Source organism: Tachyglossus aculeatus, chromosome 2 (assembly GCF_015852505.1).
Source record: "Tachyglossus aculeatus isolate mTacAcu1 chromosome 2, mTacAcu1.pri, whole genome shotgun sequence".
NCBI classification, from domain to species: domain Eukaryota; kingdom Metazoa; phylum Chordata; class Mammalia; order Monotremata; family Tachyglossidae; genus Tachyglossus; species Tachyglossus aculeatus.
Window position 1 is genome coordinate 78,136,552 of NC_052067.1, and position 25,161 is coordinate 78,161,712.

Here is a 25,161-nt window from a genome sequence, read left to right on the forward strand (position 1 = left end):
CTTTCTTTACCTCCCTCTCTCCTCCAAACCCTAAAATTCTGTGTAAGAGTCCCCGATTAGGTCACCATTGGACAGCTTTATGTGTCTGTTGCCCATGTTCTCTCTCTCTCTCCCTTCTTCTTAGACTGTGAACCCACTGGGGGCCAAAGGCGAGATCTAATTTTCATCTGTGTATTTTTTCCCAGAGTTTAGTACAGTGCTTTGCATTCAGGAGGCACTTAAGGATATGGCGACAAGACCCTGGGTGCCTGAGGGACAGATTCAGGAATTCACCTCAATTGGGTAAGGGACAAGAAAATGTGTCCTACTCTTCTCACATACAAAGGACAGATATTACACACCACTCATTCCAACCACCAACCACCTCACCTCCCCACATACGCCCCAAACACTTCTATTGGAGGCCAGCAGAGCTCACTATTAAGAGTATTTCTGGATGCCTAGCCTTATTTTCCCCTGCAGCCTGTTCCTATTACATTTTATAGTTTCTGATGATCCATGGACCCACTTTGATTTGTTTCTACTCTTTTGACACTTTGACTCATCTCTTCAAGCCATACTACTTATTTTACTCTATATCTTCTCTATTCCCTGTTCTTTTTGAGAGCATCTATTTCTAAAGCCTCCCCCTTACCTGCATGTTATAACCTTTAGATTGTAAAATCAATAGGAATATTTTTTTTTCTTTTGAGACAGACTTTATTACAGCCGCAGTAAGAGAAGCACACGATGATCCTTCAGTGTGCTTTTCTGAAGACACAGAAGCCTAGGGAGAGGCCCATTTGATAGAAGATGAGAAGACACTTCTGGCAAAGGCTTAAATGAAATACGGAGTTTTGATAAATCTGCTCTAGGTTTAAGGATATTCATAAACCCTTTCTTCCCAACAAAGTCCCTGTAGGTCTTTTCAGGAACAAAGGTTCTTCACAATAACTGGGAAGATTCAGACATGACTTCCTGTATGCATATCCTACCTAAGGGAGTCCTTTACCTTTAGTGAGACTATTAACCATCTTGCCAAATTCTTCAGCACAACAAAATTATAGACAGTTTATCTCTTGGGCAAGCTGAAATGGTGAAAATTGCCTGGAGAAAACTGAAAGCCTGATAATTGATTTTCTTGCTGTTAAGATTTCAAAAGGCCTGAGACTTTCTGAGATTAAATTGAAACTGTTCGGGACTAACGATATCAAAACCACGGGGAATACCTCTACGTTCTCAGAACAGCTTCCCAGTCAAAACCGTGTATATGACATTTCTTCAGACACAGATTTAGAATTGAATGATTCTCTTAAAATAGCTTCTTCTGTTCCCTTTAGACTTGTACAGAATCTGCTAATTTAGCTGTGTTATTAACTTTGTCATTGGCATCCAGGGTATAGAAATTAAAGAAGAAGGAAGCTAGCAGATCTTAGTTGTTAAAGAAACCCTTCAGGTCATGAAATGTTATTGGAAGACAGATCATAATATCTCTACACTTTAGAGATCACTGCTAGAGACAGGAAATCTGTGTTATATGATCTGAAATGAGGGACTCTTGATTTTCACATGGAAGAAAGTTCATTTTTTCTTCTCTATTATTAGGGATTAAGTTACCATAAAACATATACCCACATGTGACATAAATGTATACATAGTCCGAATATCAAAATACATGCACTTCATTGGACAATATCTTTAAATGGCAGCATGTAAAAATATAAATTGAGAATTAAATACATCTTAAAAACTGAGACTTAAATTTTAATGGATAGAGAACCAGATGAATTATACAAAATCACTAGATAGTCCAATAATATGAATACTAATTTAATCAAATCATTGTGGCACTTTACCAAATGGAAAGCTCAAGGGAAGGGAATTTTGCTTTACTTTTGGTATATCTTCCAAAGTATATAGTACAGTGCACTGCATCCAGTATTTGTTCAATAAATACTACTAGATGAATGAAGGAAGGAAGTATTGAACCACCATATCTGATATCCCTGATATAAGAACAATCTGGCCAACTGATTCCTTCTGGGTAAGTTCCAGCAGGAGTTTCCAAGGATCAGAATACACTGAGAACTCCTCATGGTAGGAAGCAGGCTGATGTATTCATGCTGTAACCATCTCCCCTTAAAGCTTCTCCCTAAGATCTCCCTGAAGCTTAAGTTGAGTTCTCTTGGACAATATAGATCAGACAAGCAGCAAGGTGTTCTGCTTATCTGGTAAATAAACAGTCCTTCCTCAGGAGATTGGATTTTCAGGGGCTAGATCCCTACCTCCCCTCTCAGGGTCACACCTAGAGAGTTTCCAATACTCTACCAGTCTCAACTATGGGAGGGAGAGTCAAGCAGAAGCATACCCATTCCATTCCTAGCTTGGGCAGTGGCTAGCAAGTGGAAGGCAATCTGCTACAAGGCAAAACTCACCCGTGCTGGGCAGCAGCAGCATGGGAGAGAGTAGAGGGCAGAGACTCAGGTTTACTGTGCGGAAGGAGACAATGATAAACCAATTCTGTATTTTTACCAAGAAAACTCTATGGATACTCTGCCAGAATGATTGCAGATGGAGGTGGGGATCTCTGGAAGAAATGTGTCCATGTCATCGCGATGGGTTGGAGATGATTCGACAGAATAAGACAAGACAAGCACTGAGCTGGCATGTCTTAACCTCTCTCTTAACCCCTACCCCTAACTGCCTTCCCAATTCTTTCTTAGGATGTTTAATCAACTCTATCGTATTGGACATTCCCAAGCTCTTAGTTCAGTGTTCTTCACACAGTAAGCACACAAATCAATATCATTGATTGACTCTTAGGCACATACACGTAATTTATTTATTCATATTAATGTCTGTATCCCCCTCTACACTGTAATCTCAGTGTGGGAAGGGAATGTGTCTACCAACTCTGTTATATTGTACTCTCCCAAATGCTTGGAACAGTGCTGTGCACATAGTAAGAGATCAGTAAATATGATTGATTAAGTAGCCCAGATATTTTCCAGTTTTATACTTGTTGCCCCTCCTGGTCACCAAGCTGACACTATTTTTTTTTCTGGTATTTGTTAAGTGTTTACTATGTGTTCATTCATTCATTTGATTGCATTTATTGAGTGCCTACTGTGTGCAAAGCACTGTACTAAGCACTTGACAGAGTACAATATAGTAAAGCTCTGTTCTCAGCACTGGGGTAGATACAGGGCCAGATAGAGTCCCTGTCTCACATGGGGCTCACAGTCAAGAACACTTCTTTTAGAGAAACAGCATGGCTCAGTGGAAAGAGCCCGGGCTTTGGAGTCAGAGGTCATGGGTTCAAATCCCAGCTCCACCAATTGTAAGCTGTGTGACTTTGGGCAAGTCACTTAACTTCTCTGTGCCTCAGTTACCTCTTCTGTAAAATGGGGATTAAGACTGTGAGCCCCCTGTGGGACAACCTGATCACCTTGTAACCACCCCAGTGCTTAGAACAGTGCTTTGCACTGCCTTAATAAATGCCATCATTATTATTATTATTGTGGCTTTCCATTTGTATCAATCTTCCCTTGTCTTGTCTCATGTTGTCGAGTCATCTCTGACCCAAAGCGACTCCATGGACACATCTCTCCCTGAACGTCCCACCTCCATCTGCAATTGTTTTTGTAGTGGATCCATATAGTTTTCTTGGTAAAAACATGGAAGTGGTTTACCATTGCCTCCTTCCGCGTAGTAAACTTGAGTACCCACCCTCGACTCTCTCCCATGCTGCTGCTGCCCATCTTGGGTGAATTTTGACTCTGCAGCAGATTGCTTTCCACTCGCTAGCCACTGTCCAAGCTAGGAATGGAATGGGTAGGCCTCTGTTTGACTCTGCCTCCCATAGTCAAGATTGGTAGAGTCCTGGAAACTCTCTAGGTGTGATTCTGAGAGGAGAATCTTCCCATACATACAGCCAAATCTTCCACAGCCTGGGATTGCTTACTTTCAGAACCTCCAGTTTTAAGGAAAACTCATGCTGAAGTACTCACCATTTCAATACCTCGTGCATGCACCCAACTGTTTCTCCCAACATCATGTGTCCAGTGTCCAAAACAACATTCACAGATTAGTTAGCACTCTAAACACAATGCACAGTGAAAATACACTTTCTTGCTGTTTTTTAAAATAGTATTTGCTAATTGCTTACTCTGTGCCAGGCATGTACTGAGTGTTGGGGTAGATACAAGTTAATCAGGTTAGAAAGAATCCATGTCCCACATGAGACTTGCAGTCTTAATCTCCATTTTACAGATGAGGTAACTGAGGAAGAAAGAAGTTAAGTGACTGTCCAAGGTCACCCAGCAGACAAATGGTAGAGCCAGGACTAGAACCCAAGTCCTCTGACTCCCAGACTTTTTCCACTAGGCCACGTTGCTTCTGTCATGTTATTGCAGAACTGAGCAACCCTAATCTTACAATGTATTTTCATCCTTGTAATACTCTAGCCATTCATTATTGCTAGATCCGTACTCTGTTCTATTTCTTATTCTCCCTGAATCTCTTTATAAACCAGTTTTTCTTCAGTGTTAGATGAAGTATATGGGATAAAAAATGTGGTCCACATAAATTTATTAATCCAAATATAGGTTATTTTTCTTGTATTATTGATTTTGTTCACTTGCAGAGTCTCAAATTCCCTTGTCTGAATAACCATCTCTGCTGTTCACATTTTTAGTCATATATTCTATTTAAACAGAATCTCAGACCCTCTTACTTTCCCCAGGATCAATACAAGTATTCTGTTTGATTGAATTTTATGCCAAATTTTTTTCTTCATCACTGTATGTATCAAAGAGTGCTCACTGGGCAAGGTATGACTAGCCAATAATATATACCTGTATTTCATTCATACATTTACCAAGTATGCAAATGTGATGTTATATAATAAATGCCAACAAAAATAAAGGTTTTTTTGAGCCAACCTAGTTTTCAATCCTCTTATAGAACCATACTATACGATTATTGATAGACTCTTAATTTTGGACCTCATTTTGTGAAAAGTTATGACAAATAGATTTTAATCTCCCACTACAATTCTGACACCAACTTACTTACTGTACCTTGATCTCATCTCTCTCACCAACCTCTTGCTCCCATCCTCCCTCCTATATGGAACCCCAGTACCCTTCATACCTGATGGACAATCACTCTCCCCATCTTCAAACTCCCTACTAAAATCATATCTCTTCCAGAAGACCAACCTGGAAAAACCCATCATCTTCCCATCACATTCTCTCTCCTTTCTATACTGCCTATGCACTTGGCATTTGAGAAGCAGCATGTCTTATTGGATAGAACACAAGCCTGGGAGTCGAAAGGTCATGGGTTCTAATCCTGGCTCCGCTGCTTGTCTGCTGTGTGACCTTGGGTAAGTCACTTCACTTCTCTGTGCTTGTTACCTCATCTGTAAAATGGAGATTGAAACTGTGAAACCCACGTGATATTCATTTAATTGTATTAAGTGCTTACCGTGTGCAGAGTACTGTGTACTAAGAGCTTGGGAAAGTATAATATAATAATAAAGAGTGACAATCCCTGACCACAATGAGCTCACAGTCTGGGGAGGGGGGGGCGGGGAGACCGATACTAATACAGTGGTACAGGAACTGTGTCCAACTCGATTTGCTCGTATCCACCCCAGCGCTTAGTGCTAAGTGCTTAGTGCAGTGCTCTGCACACAGTAAGGGCTCAATAAATATGATTGAATGAATGAATGCTGTGCCTGGCATGTAGTAAGTGCTTACCAAGTACCATCATCATCATCATCATCACCAACCTCATCCGTTATTCATTTTAATGTATTTTAAACTCCCACTAACTAGCAAGCTACTTGAGGGCAGAGATTGTATCTACCAATTCATACTGAGTACTTACTGTGTACAGAGCATGTAAAGCACTTGGGAGAGTTGGTAGATATAATCCCTGCCCTCAAGTAGCTTGCAAGCTAGTGGAGGATGAGGGGGGTGGTTAAAATGCATTAAGATGAATAACAGATAACGGAAGCAAGAGTGTTTAAGGATTCGTATCAGTCAATGCTATGATTGATTGACAAGCAGGAGAGATAGGGAGGAGGTAAGTGTTCTGGGTATTAAGAATATAAGCAAGGCCATTCCTGGCTCAGAACAACAGTTCATCCTGTTTGTCTCAAACAATGTAATAGGATGACTGAAGGAGCTGAATAATAATGATAATAGGGAATTTGTTAAGCACTTACTATAAGCAGAGCATCGATTTTACTTGTACATATTTACTATTCTATTTATTTTGGTAATGATGTGCATATAGCTATAATTCTATTTGTTCTGACGACTTTGACTCCTGTCTACGTGTTTTGTTTTGTTGTCTGTCTCCTCCTTCTAGACTGTGAGCCCATTGTTGGGTAGGGACCGTCTCTATATGTTGCCGACTTGTACTTACAAAGCACTTAGTACAGTGCTCTTCACACAGTAAGTACTCTATAAATATGATTGAATGAATGAATGAATGAACTAAGAGCTAGGATAGATACAGGATAGTCAGGTCATGCAGAGTCCCTGTCCCACAGGGGGCTCACAGCCTAAGCAGGAGGGAGAACAGGCATTTAATCCCCAATACACAAATGAGGAAACTGAGGCACAGAGAAATTAAATAGTTTGCCCAAGGTCACACAACAGGCAAGTGGCAGAACCAGAATTAGAACCCAGGCCTGTGCTCTTTCCCCTAGCCCATGTTGCTTCCCAGACATGATGCTTTCCTTCCTTCACTGATGTCAAGGAATGATGACCAGTATTTAAGGAAGTGCCACCTACCATGGCACCCTTCACTTTCCTGCCACCCATTATGGGCCTTTCATGTTTGAACCTCTCAAACCTAATAATCATTTCTCCCTGCCTAATTTCGTATGGTAACCTTTCCACCTACTCACTACCCATTGTGTAAACAAGTGTTTCCTTTTGTTTGTTAAGAGCCTATTACACACAAACTTCAATATGTGCCTCCTCCTTCTGGTGTAGTGGGATGTGGTGGACCACAATTCCTATCCTGTCCCTTGTGATTTTTGTCAATCTTATCCCCTCTCAGCCTGTGCCTTTCCAGACTGAAGAGTTTTAAATGTTCAATTGATTCTCCTCTAGAAGCTTCCCCATTTCCCTAATCATCCTGATTGCCCACCTCTGTGCATTCTCCAGCTCTATTATTATAAGAACTGGGATATTAGTTAAACTCCTACTATGTGCTAAGCACTGTACTAGCCACTGAGGTAGGTACAGCATAATCAGGTTGGACTCAGTCCCTGTCTCTCTTTGGGCTTACGTTTATATCCTTCCTAAAATGAGTTGACCAGGATTGCACACAGGATTTACACTGTGTGTTTCATGGTTTTAGATGAAAACTTAAAAGGTAGAGCTTGACCCCTGTTCTCCTTTCTGTTAATGCACAGCATTTGCTTAGTTTTTCCGACTGCTGGCACTCAAAAGAGCAGTCAGAATCACCCACAGGTGTTGGAGTGTGCAAATGTGTCCAACACAGGGCTGAATTTGCCTCCCACCCTAGTACCCGTGGGGGACCCAGCCCCTTCACCAGCAGCAAACTATCCCTCTCTAGCCCTCTCTCCCACAGGGCACTTGCCAAATGGCAAAGGTGGTGGATGGCACATGGTTGAGGTCAGATGGAGAGTGCAAGGAGAGGAATGGGGCAACTTCCCAGAGGTGAAAGGGCCAGATTCCCCCATGGGCACTGGAGTGGGGCTGAGAGCTGTTCCACCTCACCCAGTAACCCAAGGATGGGAATGGGAACCCACAAGACTCCTGGCTAGGTCAAGGAGTAGGGCCACGACCTGCAGGCAGAGGGCAAGAAGTGAATCCAATCAATCAATCAATTGTATTTATTGAGCGCTTACTGTGTACAGAGCACTGTACTAAGCGCTTGGGAAGTACAAGTCAGCAACACATTTCCAGCACAAGGGGAGGGGAAGACTAACTACAGTTACCATTCTTGGGGTGCTAAACTAGTGGCATCATCCCCAGAGTGAGCAGTTCATGGGAACCACCATTCCCATCATCCCCATTCATTCATTCAATCATATTTATTGAGTCCTTACTGCATGCAGAGCACTGTACTAAGCACTTGGGAGAGTATGCTATAATAGACACATTCCCTGCCCACAACAAGCTTACAGTCTGGACTGGGGAGGTGGAGGGGTTAGGGGCGGCATCCCCCTGTCTTGGGCACCTCCATCTATTGGCATGGGCCAGACAGAAATGTCTTTGCTACTTAAGGGATGCTTACACCACCATGCCATAAATCTAACTCATAGGAATCAACTCTTTCATGACTCTAGAACACAGGATTATTCACTGAAAATCAGAAACTGAAAATGTGCGCTACCCTGTGTCCACTGAAGCATATAGATGCAAAGTAGGTACCCTCTTTGATGTCTAAAGTCAAGAAACAAAGATGATAAATAGAGACAGCTTTAGTGGGTGGGTAAAAGGGGAAGTTATCTGTGGTCACCAATTTGACGAGGTCCTGTTCCCTGGGCCTGCCCCTGCCTGTGACCAGGAGAGGCTCGAATAGTCATTCAATAGTATTAATTGAGCACTTACTACGTGCAGAGCATCTTACTAAGTACTTGGGAGACTACAATATAACAGATTTGGCAGACACATTTCTTGCCCCCTGTGAGCTTACAGTCTAGAGGGGGAGACAGACATTTACATAAATAAATATTTTTATGGTATTTGTTAAGTGCTCATTCTGAGCTATACATTGGAATAAGCAGTGGGGTAAACTGCAACCTAATCAGGTTGGACACTGTCCATGTCCACATAGGGCTCACAGTCATAACCCTGTTTTACAAATGAGGTAACAGGAGGTACCTGAGGTAACAGGTAAGTGACTTGCCCAAGGTCACACAGCAGATTAGGTGGGGGGTAAGAATTAGAACCCAGGTCATTCTGACTCCCAGACTCATGCTTTATCCACTAGGCCACATACAAATATATTATTCATAATATATAATTTAAAGATATGTACATAAGTGCTGTGGAGTTGAGGGTGGGGTGAATATCGTAATAGTAATATCATAATCATAATAATAGTTCTTATTAAGCCCTTGAAAAGCACTGTGCTAAGTGGTGGGAAAAATACAAAGCTGGGAGTTAAACAAAGACCCAGTCCTTTGAGGGATTCCTAATCTGTGGAATGAAGAGATCTCCAGGAGATCTCTCTGCCTCTCTCCCCTGATCCAGTGAAGATGGACCCTGGAACCCTTGACTCAATCTGGGAAACGGGGAGATTTAAGGAGCAGAACTTCTGAAGGGGAAGGTGCCTTCAGCCTCTCCTGCCCTTGCCTCATCTGCAGGGTCACAAAACAAAAATCTACCCAGGGTCACCAAACGTTTTCTGCCAGCCCTCCTGGAAATTTTGGAAAAGAAAAGTAGGGCTAACAGAACAGACACATCAGTTAGAGAGCAAGTTACTTAGTCTATTTGAAAAGAAAATATTTTGACTAACATAATAGTATAGTACCATCAATAAATCCGATATCACAAAGCTAAACAAGGATTTTGAGACTCATTAATGTGGTTAGAAATCAACTTAAACCATCTCAGAAACATGAAAATCTATCCTTTACAGAGAAAGAATCCACAACTCTTTCTTAAACCTGTTGTTAAATAACCCTATTAGCTAGGACATTCCTTATAATTTATGTTGATGGTTTCAGTTACTTTACATTTCCTCATTTCATTACTTAGTGTGAGGGCATGGGTGTCTGTCTGTGTGTGTGTAAGTAAGTGTGTAAATAGAGAGAGAGGGGAGTGGGGAGAGAGAGAGAAAGCTGTCCTTCATATTCAAAGAAGATGCCATGGATGGTAAAATTTACTTATGGTTGTCTGTGGCTGAAAAGACCCACGTGGGTTCCACGGTCCCAACCACCCTCTGCATTCACAAAATAATCATAATAATTATGGCATTTGTTAAGCACTTACTATCTGCCAAGCACTGTTGTAAGCACTGGGGTAGACACAAGCTAATTAGTTTGTCCCATGTGGGGCTCACAGTCTTAATCATCTTTTTATAGATGAAGTAACTGAGGCACAGAGAAGTGAAGTGACTTGCCCAAGATCACACAGCAAACAAGTGGCAGAGCTGAGATTAACCCATGACCTTCCGGCTCCCAGGCCCATGCTCTATCCACTACGCCATGCTGCTTCTCTAAGCCACCTCTTGTGGAACTGACATATTTGTTGTTGGCAGTACCTGGTGCTGCCTTCTTTTTTGCCTCCTTGTCTCATAGCATTTTTTAAATTTTGCTCAAAAGTAACACCTCCCTTGCCTGCCTACAGGATGCTAAGCTGACTGCCTGCAGCAATTGGCTCCCAGTTTTCAAATGGAATACAACATTGTCAAAGACTTTGTTTTACCGTATCCTTGAAATGTTTCATCTGTCCTTCTTGATACCCAGTTTCACTTAGCATACACAGAGTTGTTTGGTATTCTGCTGCCACGAAATGGCCCTACATGTCCCACCTAGTGCAGCTATGATGAGGTGAGCGTAACTTCAGTACTAAGCTCTATGAGGGCAGGAATTGTGCCTATCAATCAATCAATCGTATTTATTGAGCGCTTACTGTGTGCAGAGCACTGTACTAAGCGCTTCGGAAGTACAAGTTGGCAACATATAGAGACAGTCCCTACCCAACAGTGGGCTCACAGTCTAAAATCATATATCAATCAATTGTATTGTTTACTTTGTGCAGTTCACTGCACTACTAAGCACTTGGGAGAGTACAATATAACAGAGTTGGTAATAATAATGGTATTTGTTAAGCACTTTACTATCTGCCAAGCACTGTCTTAAGCACTGGGAGGGATACAAGTTAATCAGGTTGTCCCACATGGGGCTTAAAGGTTTAATCCCCATTTTACAGATGAGGTAATGAGGCACAGAGAAATTAAGTGACTTGCGCAAAGTCACACAGCTAACCAGTGGCACAGCTGGGATTAGAACCCATGACCTCTGACTCCCAAGTCCACTCTCTTTCCACTAAGCCACGCTGCTTCATTCACCCCTCCCAAGGAGCTTACATTCTAGAAGCGGATGGTCTATCAGATTTATTGTACTCTGCCAAGCGCTTAATACTGTGCCCTGCGTATAATAAGTGCTCAGTAATTGATCCCATCAATCAACCAATTGTATTTATTGAGCACTTGCTGTGTTCAAAAGACTCTGTGGTTTGTTATCCTTTCCTGCCATTTGATGTTGAATAGAGCCCATAGGTTTTGCTTATAGATGCCCTGAGGAACTGGATGTGGTATCTGTGTAGAGCCAAGATCACATAATCCTAGTGAAATTTAGCAGCCCCAGAGCTGTCATGTACAGCTCGGAAGAACTCCAGTTTGGTCTGGAACCTATTACCACACTTTTGCCACACTCTAAAAATCTCCCGAGGGTAAATAAAAGCTGACATTCCTATATATATGAAAATCCTTCACATTCATACAGCTCATTATTGAGGAGGAACTCAGCCTTCTATTCTGGGCTTGAGCAATCCAAGTTATTTTCATCTTCTCTGGGTCTTACTTTCAACCCCTTAATCACCTCTGTGACTTTTAGAGGTTTAATTTTTTTTTTAGGTAAAGACCCAAGATCTGGGCCCAAACTCTAGAACAGGAGTCTGATCAGTGCTGAGTAAAATAGAACAATTACTTCACAGAGTATAACGGGGAGATTATTTCCTTCTGTTTATGAAACCCAGGATAATGCTCGCTTTTGAACAACATGGCTACATTCTTACCCTGAGCAAATCAGTGGGGTGCCATCATTATTATTATCATTACCCCAGAGCTTAATGTAGTGTTTGGTATATAGTAAGCACTTAACACATATCACTATAATTATTATTACTACTAATAGCCCCCAAAGTATATACCTACTAGATGATATATTTACTTGGTGCTATCAATCACCTAGATTAAAACTCCTTTCTTGCCATCTCTAAAAATGCTCCCATTACGAAACAAGGACACAAAGTTATCCAGTGAGCTCTAAAGGCTTTGGTTGAAGCAAATCATTCAACAGTCATTTGTTCAACTGTATTGTTGTTATAACAATGTCTGAAACTGTAGAAATGTCAGATGCTTTGATTAATCAGTCAATCAATGGTATTTATTGTGCAGTGTGCCGTACTGAGCACTTGGGAGAGTACAACAGAATCAGCAGACACCTTCCCTACCCGTAATGAGTTTACAGTTCGATGGCATATAATCCTATCATGTATTTGGAAATAACAAATTGATCAAAATTGTTAAAAAAAACCCAAAACCTTATCTCACTTATTTTGCTATTTAAATGCTTCCCTGGTGAAGTGAGGGCTGGCCACCCTTTTTGTATTTATTTAGGTCAGCCTTTCTGAAAATTATTTGTGTCCATTAAGACAGACTCATTTCAGGAGTGAGAATGCCTCCCTGGTCTGTTTCCTCACTGGCTAGGCATCTCCATAATTGACACTGCTGTATGGGGTTGAAAAGGGGAGGGCTTTATACGTTACTTTCCTTCTAATGTGAAAATTCTAATGTGAAAACTCTTTCCACTAGGCTATGAGCTCCTAGGACCATGCTCTTTCCACTAGGCCATGATGCTTATTTGATTGATTGAACTGATTCTCTGAGTGCCTGCCTTCTGTTGTCCTAAAGGAGTTGAAGGTGAAACAACTCTTTTGCTTAAGCAAAGAGCTAAGTTAGTGTAAGGGTAAATGTGAAAACTGCTTCTGTTCTCAGCTTGGTTGTTGCTTCATTTAGACATTGCAACTGGTAAGAGGAAAATAATTTTCACATTAGAAGGAAAGGAACATATAAAGCCCAGAGGCAGAATGTGGGTGAGGGGTCGGTGGATAGATAGGCAAGATCGAGGCACAGTGAGAAGGTAATTATATAATTGATATTTAGACAAATGCAAACCAAACTCTGGTTCCAGCTCTACCCTTTTCACATGAACACCAGGAAGCTGTCCAACAGGCTAAGCAAGAGAATGGTAGTTAGTCCGGATTACCCATTCTAAATACTTTGGCTATGTGACCTTAGGCAAGTCACCCAACTCTCCCGGAGAGCCCTCCTAGCTTGACACAAGATGAGAAGTTGGCTCTCCTTCCATGTTTCTACAGAGTTTTGGGAAATACAGAAATACAAAAGCCCCGTTGTTTCCATCCTGCTTCCATTTCTCACTCTCTGAACAATTAAGCTCTCTAATGGTGAGCATTACCCCAAGAGTCCACTGATAAGAAGGGAGTGAAAAGCCATTAGACCCAAGTTTACATAAGAGTTTATACAGTGAGACCCAAAATACTCTTATACAAAATACTGTGATCATAACTTTGACACCTGTTCTTTTCATCAGTTGATCATTTTTCTACAAAAACGAAAAAGCTCCAGTGGTTGCTCATCTATCTCCGCATCAAACAAAAACTCCTCACGATTGCCTTTAAAGCACTTCACCACATTGCCCTCTCCTACCTCACCTCACCTACAACCCAGCCCACACACTTCCCTCCTCGAATGCTAACCTTCTCAATGTGGCTCGATCTTGCCTATCTCACCATCAACCTCTAGTCCATGTCCTGCTTCTAGTCTGGAATGCCCTCCCTCCTCAAATCCAACAGACAATTACTCACCCCGCCTTCAAAGCCTTATTGAGGGCACATCTCCTCCAAGAGGTCTTCCCAGACAAAGCTCCTCCTTTCCTCTTCTCCCACTCCCTTCTGCGTTGGCCTGACTTGCTCCCTTTGTTCTCCCCCCAGCCCTCGCCCCCTCCAGCCCCACAGTACTTATGTACATATCTGTAATTTATTTATTTGTATTGATGTCTAGACTGAAAGCTCATTGTGGGCAGGGAATGTGTCTGTTTATTATTGTATTGTAGTCTCCCAAGCGCTTAGTACAGTGCTCTGCAAACAGTAAGCACTCAGAAAATACGAATGAATGACTCAGTTCTGCTCATTACTTTGAATGACACCTGTGAAAAATTTCTGCGCTTTGTAATACCAAGACATACCAATATGCAACAAGAATTTTTGTAAGAACCTGAAAGGAAGCATATTCAGTGGCTGGGTATTTATTTCACAAGAGTACAGAAATATTTCTTCCTGATATTAGCCATATGACGGACTGGTCTTTGAAATTGTATTTTGACCAGAACATCCTGTTCAGTACCCAGGCGCCTACCAAGTTTCATTATAAAATGGTATCTTTGTAGCATATATATGCAGAACAATTACTCAATGATTCAAAACTGTAACATAACAACATGTCAGAGTGCTATCATCATCATCAATGGCTACTAATAGACCACAACTATTTTCACCGAAGGCAAAAACATTTTCCCAAAAGGAGGTCAATGTAGACAGAACAGTTTTCTGGGCCATGAGAAGATTTACTATACAATTAAACTTGGATTCCTGAATAATAATAATAATAATAATAATAATGGCATTTATTAAGCGCTTACTATGTGCAAGACACTGTTCTAAGCGCTGGGGGTATACAAGATGATCAGGTGTTTCCACAGGGGGCTCACAGTCTTCATCCCATTTTACAGATGAGGTAACTGAGGCCCAGAGAAGTTAAGTGACTTGCCCAAAGTCACACAGCTGACAGGTGGCAGAGTCAGGATACGAACCCGTGACCTCTGACTCCAAAGTCCATGCTCTTTCCACTGAGCCACGCTGCTTCTCTCAAATTGTAGAAACAAAATATGGATATTGTGGGAAGTAGTGTGACCTATTGGAAATAGCACAGGCCTGGGAGTCAGAGGTCCTGGGTTCTAATCCCTGCTCCACCATTTGTCTCCTTTGTGAACCTGGGCAAGTCATTTCACTTCTCTGGGCCTCAGTTCCGTCATCTGCAAAATGGGGATTCCATAACTGTTATCCTTTCGGGGTGGACTGCTAGTCCCATGAGAGACAGGGACTGTCTGAACTGATTGCCTTGTATCTAAACCAGCACTTAGTACAGAGCTTGACTGTACTTACTAAGTGCTTAACAAATGCCACAATTATAGGGAAGCAGCATGGACAAGTGGATAGAGCACAGGCTTGGAAGTCTGAAGGATCTGGGTTCTAATCTCAGCTCTGTCACATGTCTGCTGCGTAACCTTGGCAAGTCACTTAACTTCTCTGAGACTCAATTACCTCATCTATAAAATGGGCATTAAGACTGTGAGCCTTGTTGCTATTATTATTTTTGTCATTATTATTCAAATATATCACCATAATTATAAAATATTTCTTCTAGGTTTCTCAAAACATTTAACTCCTCTACTATCTCCTAAAACATAGCAATCCAACACCATATAATATACAACAATTGGAATTAATTCATCTGGAATGAGAGGGCAAAATAAGAGGCATATCTGCCCATTCTATGTGGACAATAGGAGTAACTGCCCCCACACAGCTGTTGGAGCTGGACTTTTAGCTTTTCTCAATCCAAATCTCTGACAAATCCTGAGATTTTCAGCCAATCAGGGCTGAAAAGACCCGAAATGTCACCTTCCTGAATCCTGTCTCCTACCTCTCCCCGCCTTCCTAAATCCTCCCACTTTCTGCTCCCACACTTTAAAAGGAAAAGTTGGCACCTCGAGTAAGAGGAATTAGAAACCATACCAGAAAGTGTTTACAGATTCAGAAATGAGATAAATTAAAATGGAACACACAACGGAATAGCAAAGGAAATTTGAAGGGAAGTATAATGAGCAGAACAGTTACAAACTCACAATATTTATTTTTTATTGCAGTGGGGAAAGACCTTCAAAGTTTTTCTCAGTTCAATCCTGATCAGTAGCAGTGCCTCTTCTACCTACGCCAGTCCCCCAAGGAGTCAATGTTTAAACCTCCTGTCTCATCAAGTCCACCTCACTCCCTCGTCTCTTATTCTCTCTCTCTCTCTCTCTCTCTCTCTCTCTCTCACACTATCTCCCCCCCCCCCCCCCCCGCCGCCTCCTCATTTCTTACTCTCTCTTTTCCTCTCTTCCTCTTCTGGTACTCTCTCTTTTCCTCTTCTCTTTAGCTGTCACTCTCCCTCCTTCCCCCTCTCTCTGTCCCTCTCCCCATTTCTATCTCACTCTCTTTTCTCTCCCTCCTCTGGTACTCCCTGTTTTCCTCTACACTTTCTCTAGCTCTGTCACTTTCTCTCCCTCCCCCCCCCTCCATTTCTATCTTACTCTCCCTTTTCTTCTCTCTCTCTCTCTCTCTCTCTCTCTCTCTCTCTCTCTCTCTCTCTCTCTCTTCCCCCCCCCCAACCCCCACCCCACCTCCCTTCCTCTTTCTCAAAGAGGGTGAGTGTCCTGCTGGACTTCTGTCCTGCCCTGTTCTGCTGCCGCTGTTGCTCAGTTCCTGCCTTTGGCCTCTTGTTATCTCTCCTCTCCACTCCACGTCTCACCTACTGGTAAGTCTGATGGACCTTTACCTCCTTTCATAAAATAGGAGGAGCCGGTATAGTTGGTGATCAAATTCAAAAGGTGAATGGTGTGAGGCTTTTTCTTTGCTCCATTTGTGTTTAAGATGTGCTGCTGAAGAGGGGACATTTGGGCCAGAAGCATAATACAACCCAGGCACCTTCTCCTGGGGCTAGCAGGAGAATGAGAAATGAGAAATTTGGTTTCTAAATACTTTGTAAAATATTCAACAGGCTTTATCCCAAACAAACTTTAGAAAGATTATTTTCTGCCATAAATAAAATTACTTTTAGAATAGAGTCGATGGCCAAGAATTCAGAACACAGAAAGCCCCCTGGATATAGCTTTTCCTGATGTTGACTTAATGTCCAGCTAGCATTACAGATCCCATAGAATTCAGGAACCCTGTTAAAGTCTTCCTAAAATGGCAGGCAGGACGTCCATTTTCTGCAATAACTTGAACATGCAACACTTGATTTATCATTTTAAAAATGCATCTGAAGGTTATGGGACTATAAAACCAAGCACATTTGTTTGTCTTTGGACTAAACAGACCCAAACTGAGACCGGACAGTCAGCTTTTCACTTACCACCTTGAGGATAAAGGACAAATTCAAATCTGATTTCAGTTTCCAATAACTTGCCCAATAAACTTTGAAAACCACAATTGTGTACTTTTCGGCTTTGTAATTAATCAGATATGGGATTCTCTCTCTTTTTTTATTTTTTAATATTTTCTCTTTCCTTGAGTCTCAAGGATGAATACTAAATGCCACGACTCTCTTTTAGATGGACTTAAAATAGCTCCTGGCTCAGTAGCAGGTGCCATGTGTCTTTCTGTTGGGTCATAGGGAGGCACCAGCTAAATATAGCCAGGGTGCACATGCAGTGAGGTCTCATTCTCCAAGAGTGACAGGGAAAGGACATTCCCAGGATGGAAGAGAAGCTTTTTATAAAATCACCTGGAATACGGGTTGAAGAACTGTGCTGGTTCAAGGAGAGCGTCTATTTTTCAGTTAGTCGATCCACAAGTATTTATGGAACACCCTCAGGTGAACGCACTGTTTACTTTTTAAGAATCTATTCCCAAGTAGCCACTAAGCTTTTAGTATCATATGCAGTGAGAAATTCACAACAAAATACATGTTTGTGTTTTTTTCCATTCTCTCCAGCAGAACTGTGCTATATACTGTGTTACATGAGGTCTCAATCTTTCATTTTGTGGTTACCAACTACCCCGCACTTAATACGGGACCTAAAAATAAAGTGTTAGGTAGCTAAAGAATTATTATCAAGGAGTTTTAATCCAAATGCCTCCCCACCCCCTTCAGCTATTTGAATCCAGTAACAAACACCCACTGTGGTATGTCAGAATTATTCAGTCAGTAGCATGTTGAAACTCAATGGCTCCAAAACTTTTGGATTAAGAGTTATTGCAAGACTCTGACTCATGCCCAGTAATAAAAATGGAGTGCAGCATTCGGGATGCTATAATAACAGTAGTATTTGTTGAGCGTTTACTATGTGCCGAGTACGGCACCATACAAAGCTGCTGTGGGATTTCTATCTTTCAGATGAAATGTTAAAAACAAATGTTCTTTTTCATAGCATTTTCTAAGCACTTCTATGTTCCAGGCACTATACTAAGCGCTGAGGTAGACACAAGCAAATCAAGTTGGACACAATCCCTGCTCCAGTCTTAATCCCCATTTTATGGATAAGGTAACTGAGGCACAGAGAAATTAAGTGACTTGTCCAAGGTCACACAGCAGACAAGTGGTAGAGTCAGGATGAGAACCCAGGTCCTTCTGACTCCCAGACACATGCTCTCAATGTGCCAGACACTGTATTAAGCACTGCGGTAAATAGAAGATAATCAGGTTGGACATAGTCCCAAAGTCTTAATTCCCATTTTATAGATGAGGTAACTGAGGGACAGATCATTTATTTTCATGGAAGCCAAGGATGGCAAAGTATGTCTTTAACTGAGCTTTACAGACACTTATGGGCCTTATCAGGAAAAGAAATTTAATGCCCACGGCTCTGGAAATGCTACTCCTACTGAGCACGTAGTGTCTCTTCTATTATTTAAGGACTACTATTTCAGCCAGCTTTCTCCCTTACATAATAGTACTTAAATCTTAGAGTTTAACAGAAATCCTTGAGCTCCTACGAAAACTCCTTCATTTTACTGGATCCAAACAAAGTTTGATCACTTCTTTAGAGAAGCAGCGTGGCTTAGTGGAAAGAGCATGGGCTTGGGAATCAGAGGACATGGGTTCTAATTCCAGTTCTGCCACTAGTCTGCTGTGTGATCTGGAAAAGCCACTTAACTTCTCTGTGCCTCAGTTACTTCATTTGCAAAATGGGGATTAAGACTGTGAGCCTCATGTCAAACAGCCTGATTACCTTGTATCTACCCCAGTGCTTAGAACAGTGCTTGGCACATAGTAAGCGCTTAGCAGATACCATAATTATTATTATTATTAGACATCCAAAGGACTGGAGAAGAGGTTTTTAAAGCCAAATGATGCTAGGGGATGGGATTTCATTTGATCCACCTGTATCACATTCTTGTGCTTGGAATTAACCATTTTGAGGTTCTTTTGGTTCAAGTTTATTTTCATTCCCAGGTAACACTTCTTGGAGTAAAAAAAAGACTTTAAAGGCCATGACTGTTACAAGTTATTCCTCTTGTTACAGTATAGCCTGAGGAAATGGGAGCCAGGGGATCTAGGTTCTAATCCTGGTGCTGCCACTTGCCTACTGTATGACCTTGGGAAAGACATGCAACTTCTCTGTGCTTCAGTTTCCTAATCAGTAAAATGGTGTAATTACCTGTTCTCCCTCTTCCATAGATTGTGAACCCCATATGGGACAGGGACTGTGTTCAAACTGATTATCTTGTATCTATTCCAGTGCTTAACACATAGAAAGCACTTAAATACCAATCGGTCAATCAACAGTACTTATGGAGCACTCACTATGTGCAGAGCACTGTACTAAGCGCTTGGGAGAGTAAATACTACAGAATTAGCAGACACATTCCCTGTCCATAACAAGCTTGCAGTCTAGAGGGGGAGAAAGACATTAATATAAGTAATTTATAACATGTAACTTAAAGATAAGTACATAAATGATGTGGAGTTGGGGCACGTATCAAATGCCCAAAGGTTCACGGATGTTATTATTATTAACATCATCTTCAAAGACAGGAGGCTTACCCAAAATAGGTATTTTTAATTGCATTCCAAACTGAAATAAGGTTTTTTATCCAGCCCCAAATATTCTTGCAACTATTATTTTCTTGTTCTCAACAGTCACATCTTTTACCCATTTTTGAGTCCCCAGTACTATTTCCGTTAGACTCCAACAACAATCTGGGTTCTGCACAGGAGGGATGGGCACAATTAGAGTTCCTTCCTTTGCCTCTTCTCCTGCTGCATTTTACTCCACATCCCGGTGGATGGGGGAAATTAAAGGATCAGTCCAGGTGGGCCATTTATCAGTCGCTGTAGCCAAAGATTTGGTGGAGTGAGAAGTCTAACCATAAAAAATCCAATAATTAGCCCATTTGAAGAAAGCACTGAGTTGGGCCCTGGACAAAGAATGGGAACATTTTGGAATGTGCAGTCTTCATTCAGGGATAAAGGCATTAGAAACATCAATAATGTTGACTTCAAACTATCCCTTCAGACCTTGGGACACAGACTCGGGGATACTTTGGGTAGGAAGCCCAAGACCTTGTGGCATTTTAAATATCTGACTGAAATAAAAACTTTTTCACAGATGACTATTCCTTCACACCATAAATTAAAGACTATTTGAGTCTAATTTGGAAATTAATATATCTCATGGATGCATCTTGGAGATATCTTTGAAAAAGAACCCCAACTATCTACTTATATTGGCTGTCTGAGCACAGGAATGCAACTTCTCCTCCAGAGTAGCAGTGTGCCTAGTGCTCAGCTAGACCAGTCTTTGAAAATGGCAGCATAATAGCTCTGTCAGTCAATTGTATGTATTTTTAATGGCATTTATTAAGCTCTTACTATGTGCAAAGCACTGTTCTAAGCGCTGTGAGCTCTTATTGTGTGCAGAGCACTGTACTAAGCACTTGGAAGAGTACAGCATAATAATATAACAGGCACATTCCCTGCCCACAATGAGTTTACACTCTAGAGGGGGTGGCTGCATTCAGAGATATGGAGGACACACGATCAGTTGAATGAACATCTTAACAAATAATTTCAAACTCTTCCATCATCATATCTTTATAAAGGTTGGAAAGTAGCAGGGCCCATTGGAAAGAGCATTGGTCTGGGAGACACAGGACTTAGTTTCTAATCTTGGCTCTGCCGATTGTTTGCTGTGTTACTTTGGGCAAATCACAAATGTCTCTGTGCCTCAGTTCCCTTGTTCTCCCTCCTACTTAGACTATGAACTTCATACGGGAAAGGGATGGTGCCCAATCTAATTAATTTGTATCTACCCCAGTAATTAGAACAGTGTTTGACACATAGTAAGTGCTTAACAAATACCATAAAAAAGTTGTCACATTGGATGGATTTCTTTGTCATTTCTTCTTTTTCCCTTTGCTCACTGTCTGATAATAGCCCTAACCAGGAAAGTAGAGATCTGAATGTGTCTAGTCCTAGCCCAGGCATGAATAAATGTTTGCCAAATAAAAAATAAAAATAAGAATCATAACTGTGGCATTTGTTAAGCGCTTACTATAGACTACCATCTTACCTCCTCCCCCATCTCACCTCCTTCCCTTCCCCACAGCACCTGTATATATGTATATATGTTTGTACATATTTTTTACTCTATTTATTTATTTATTTATTTTATTTGTACATATCTATTCTATTTTTTTAATTTTGTTAGTATGTTTGGTTTTGTTCTCTGTCTCCCCCTTTTAGACTGTGAGCCCACTGTTGGGTAGGGACTGTCTCTATATGTTGCCAATTTGTCCTTCCCAAGCACTTAGTACAGTGCTCTGCACATAGTAAGCGCTCAATAAATACGATTGATGATGATGATGACTAAGCATTGTACTAAGTGCTGGAATAGATAGGACATAATCAGGTCACACAGAATTCCTGCCCACATGGGGCTCATGGTCTCATTAGGAGGAAGAACAAGTATTGAATCTCCATTTTACAGCTGAGAAAACTGAGGCGCACAAAAGTTAAATGACTTGGCCAAGATGACACAGCAGACAAGTGGAAGAGCCAGTATTAGAACTCAGGTCCTCTAACTTCCAGACCCATGCTCGTTCCACTAAGGCTTCACTTAGTTTCCTCATTGGAAGCCCTGGGAGGCTAAGGAAAAAAAGGAGAGAGAGATGTAGAAAGAGAGGTAGGGAAAGGGAAGAAGGAGCTAATAATTCCTGCCACTCCCTTCCTCACAGGGATATTGTGGGGATGAAATGAGGTCATTCATGGGAAAGCACTTTGATTAAAATTAAAAGCACTCTACAATTCAAAATGTTGGGGAAATTGAGGTGTCCTGGCCTCAGGCCCCAGTGGGGCGATTTCAGATCTCCTCAGACCACAGTTGAGGTAGAAGGGAGCCTGAGAGCAGGTAGCAAAAGAGTAGTTGGGGATGGTAGGGAGGGCCTAAGTTAAAATAACCAGGAAAATTCGGTCACCTTAGATGGGACAAGGTTTGACCCAGAGGGGGTTAAAAGGAGAAAACAGGAGATGATGTGGGGGGAAGGAGGAAAAAGACAGAAAGAGAGGGAGAAAAAGGGAAGAAGGAAAAAAGGAAAGAGAGAAAGCGAGGGAGGGGGAGGTGAAACCAATCTACCTCCCTAGTTCTTCTTCCAATTCCCCAGAGCCTGTCTGGATTCAGACATTTATTATTTAAACTGGAATTCTCTGTTTTCCTAATTAGAGCTACTGCGTGGATAATTGAGTTTCTTGTATGTCTGATTTGAAATGTCTCTTTTCCTGCTTGGAATTATAATATTTGCAATGCTAAAATAATAATTGGATTGCTAGTTATTTACAGATCAAATTTGTTTTACACATTTGACACTGCTTACTATTTACAAATGACAAAGGCAGGAAATTCCTTTGTATATAATTAGGAAAAATTAGGAGTATTTTTGTTTAAATACTGATTGGTATGTATGCATTGCCAAATATTAATTTTTAATTTTTAATACAGTTCAAACAGAATAAAGCATTGCAACCAGCAGAGAAATTATTTTATTTCAAAGGAAAGTCAATTCAGATTTTGAAACCCAAATTGATTTTTATGATTAAAAGGAAATTGAGGTTTTTTTAAAAGTCTCATTTGACTTTTAGTACAATGGTCATAAAATGATAGAAAATACTTGAAATATCTCCTCTCCTGTATGGTACAAACTCAAATTGTCCCTGTTTGAGAAAGAGAATCAGGAAGTGAAACCGATCTGAGTTAAGCATGCTGAGTGAAATGGTAACAAATTTCAGCAGTGACCAAAAAAATCAATTACAGTTCATTTTTTCAGGTTCCATAATATGAGATAGGATCTATAGGTAAGAGTGAATTTTGCTTTGATGGTGTGCCTTTATTAAAGAAAATTATAGTTACTTAACTATGTTCAGATTTAATGAGCCTTTCCATTTAAACTTTAGGGTATAAATATCAGAGGTAAGTTTAAAAAGTTTAAACAGTGAGTTCTGTATTGGCCATGAGCTTTCAATAGACATCAATTATGGGTGGGTTGTGAATGCATACAAAATCAGTGTTGCTGCTAGGCATTCCTGTTCAATCAGGAAGAGAATAGTCAATATAAATGTGTTTTCCACCAGGTTCTCCATCAGCTATGGAAAATAACCAGCCTGCAGGCCTAACACCCGAACAGCAACCCACCCCACCTGTGGACAGCTCTTCATTGTTCCATAATCAGAACGGCCTTCAGGAACAAAATGGTGAGGCATCACCACCCAAGAACTACACCCTGGAGAGAGAAGAGGGGGTCCCCCGAGAAACAACGGAAGGTGACATTTCTGAAGAGCTGAATAAACAGCTAGAGGACATTATTAAGACCTATGGCTCAGCCACTGGCCTGGTGGAGGAGAGCCCTACTAAAGGGATGGAGAAGCCTGAGAAGACAGAATCACTCAGCCACCAAGAGGAGGGGGAAAATGAGGATACCATTGAAGAGAGTGAAAGGGAAGCCTCTGGAGTTAAAGAACCTGGCAGCGTTAAAGAGCAAAAGCTGGAGAAGAAAATCCTAAAAGGATTAGGTGAGTAGTTGTATGATTTATAAACAGGGCTTCATTGCCTAAAACGGACAAACTCTCTTTGGTTTCCACATTAAGCTCTACCTTAAGCTATTCTCATTGTTGATAACTTTTCAGTAATTAGTGCTTGCTTCTGCAAATTGTTTTATGGAAGAATCTTGCGACTGAAGAAAAAGATCTACAAAAAGGAAATTTATCACTCTAGACTGTTTAAGCTGTCACTGGAGTTACCGCTTTGGTGCTCCAGGCCACAGAGCTGCATGTTATAGAATGATAAAAGAATCAAAGATGTTCTTTAAACTTAGAAAACAAAAAGAAACTTACGTTGACCATTTTTTTACTTTCCTCCAACCATTCACATTTGCAATTCTAATGTCAATGAAGAGAGGATGGTTAATGTCAGTGACAAGAGAAGGGTTAATCCTCCAGAAGGAGTCTATTAATAGTATAATAATAATGATGGCATTTATTAAGTGCTTACTATGTGCAAAGCACTGTTCTAAGCACTGGGGATGTTACAAAGTGATCAGGTTGTCCCACGGGGGCCTCACAGTCTTCATCCCCATTTTACAGATGAGGCCACTGAGGCCCAGAGAAGTGAAGTGACTTGCCCAAAGTCACACAGCTGACATCTGGCGGAGCCGGGCTTTGAACCCATGACTTCTGACTCCAAAGCCCGTGTTCTTTCCACTGAGCCACGCTGCTTCCCTGAGCCACGCTGCTTATTAGTGTCCCCCAGCCAGGTAGAAGTTTGAAAAAAGGAGCCTAGTCAGTGCTTTCTGTGGCCTCTGGAATAGCACCGCCAAATCTGCCTCTGTATACCATGCCAGATTTATCCAAAGTTTCCTTCAGAAGGCAGTTCTCTTTTAGACATCAATCAGTAGTATTTATTGAGCATTTTCTCTGTGCAGAGCTCTGCACTAGACACTTGAGAGAATACACTAGAGTGAGGAGACATGACCCCTGCCCTCAAGGAGCTTACAATCTAGAGAAGTGGTGTCTGCCCTACAAGAGTCAGAGGTCATGGGTTCAAATTCCAGCTCTGCCAATTGTCAGCTGTGTGACTTTGGGCAAGTCACTTGACTTCTCTGGGCCTCAGTTACCTCATCTATAAAACGGGGATTAAGACTGTGAGCCCCCCGTGGGACAACCTGATCACCCTGTAACCTCCCCAGCGCTTAGAACAGTGCTTTGCACATAGTAAGCGCTTAATAAATGTCATTAAAAAAACAGCCGTGCCAACCGGCTCACGCCACCTTAGGCTGCTCCTACCCATCCCAGAATTTCCAAGCCTATCTTCCTCCCTCCCAGAACAGGGCTTGGACCTGGGCCGGAGGGACCTCTGGAGGTGGAAACCAGAGGCACAGAGACTCTGTGATCCCCCTATAGACTGGAAGCTCCTTACAGATTGGGATCATGTCTACCAACTCTAGTGTATGGTACTTTCCGAAGTGCAAAGTACAGTGTGTTCTGCACACGGTAAGTGCTCAA

The 25,161-nt window shown here is 41.5% G+C and overlaps 1 protein-coding gene and 2 non-coding genes across 3 annotated transcripts in view; 2 read left to right on the forward strand and 1 right to left on the reverse strand.

The window, feature by feature from the left end:
• The first annotated feature begins 2,266 nt into the window (after positions 1-2,266).
• Positions 2,267-2,404, forward strand: LOC119925033. Its single transcript, XR_005449706.1, has one exon. It is a non-coding gene; the product is annotated as a small nucleolar RNA SNORA7 (small nucleolar RNA).
• A 1,352-nt stretch (positions 2,405-3,756) lies between these two features.
• LOC119924644 lies at positions 3,757-3,894 on the reverse strand. The gene has a single exon (XR_005449346.1). It is a non-coding gene; the product is annotated as a small nucleolar RNA SNORA7 (small nucleolar RNA).
• Positions 3,895-16,314: 12,420 nt separating this feature from the next.
• TXLNB (taxilin beta) overlaps positions 16,315-25,161 on the forward strand; it is a 61,338-nt gene continuing 52,491 nt past the window's right edge. Inside the window, exons 1-2 of the mRNA XM_038762390.1 lie at positions 16,315-16,419; positions 23,236-23,673. Of these exons, the coding sequence (XP_038618318.1) occupies positions 23,250-23,673 (424 nt within the window). The 5' untranslated portion in view covers positions 16,315-16,419; positions 23,236-23,249. The remainder of the gene's footprint in view (positions 16,420-23,235; positions 23,674-25,161) is intronic.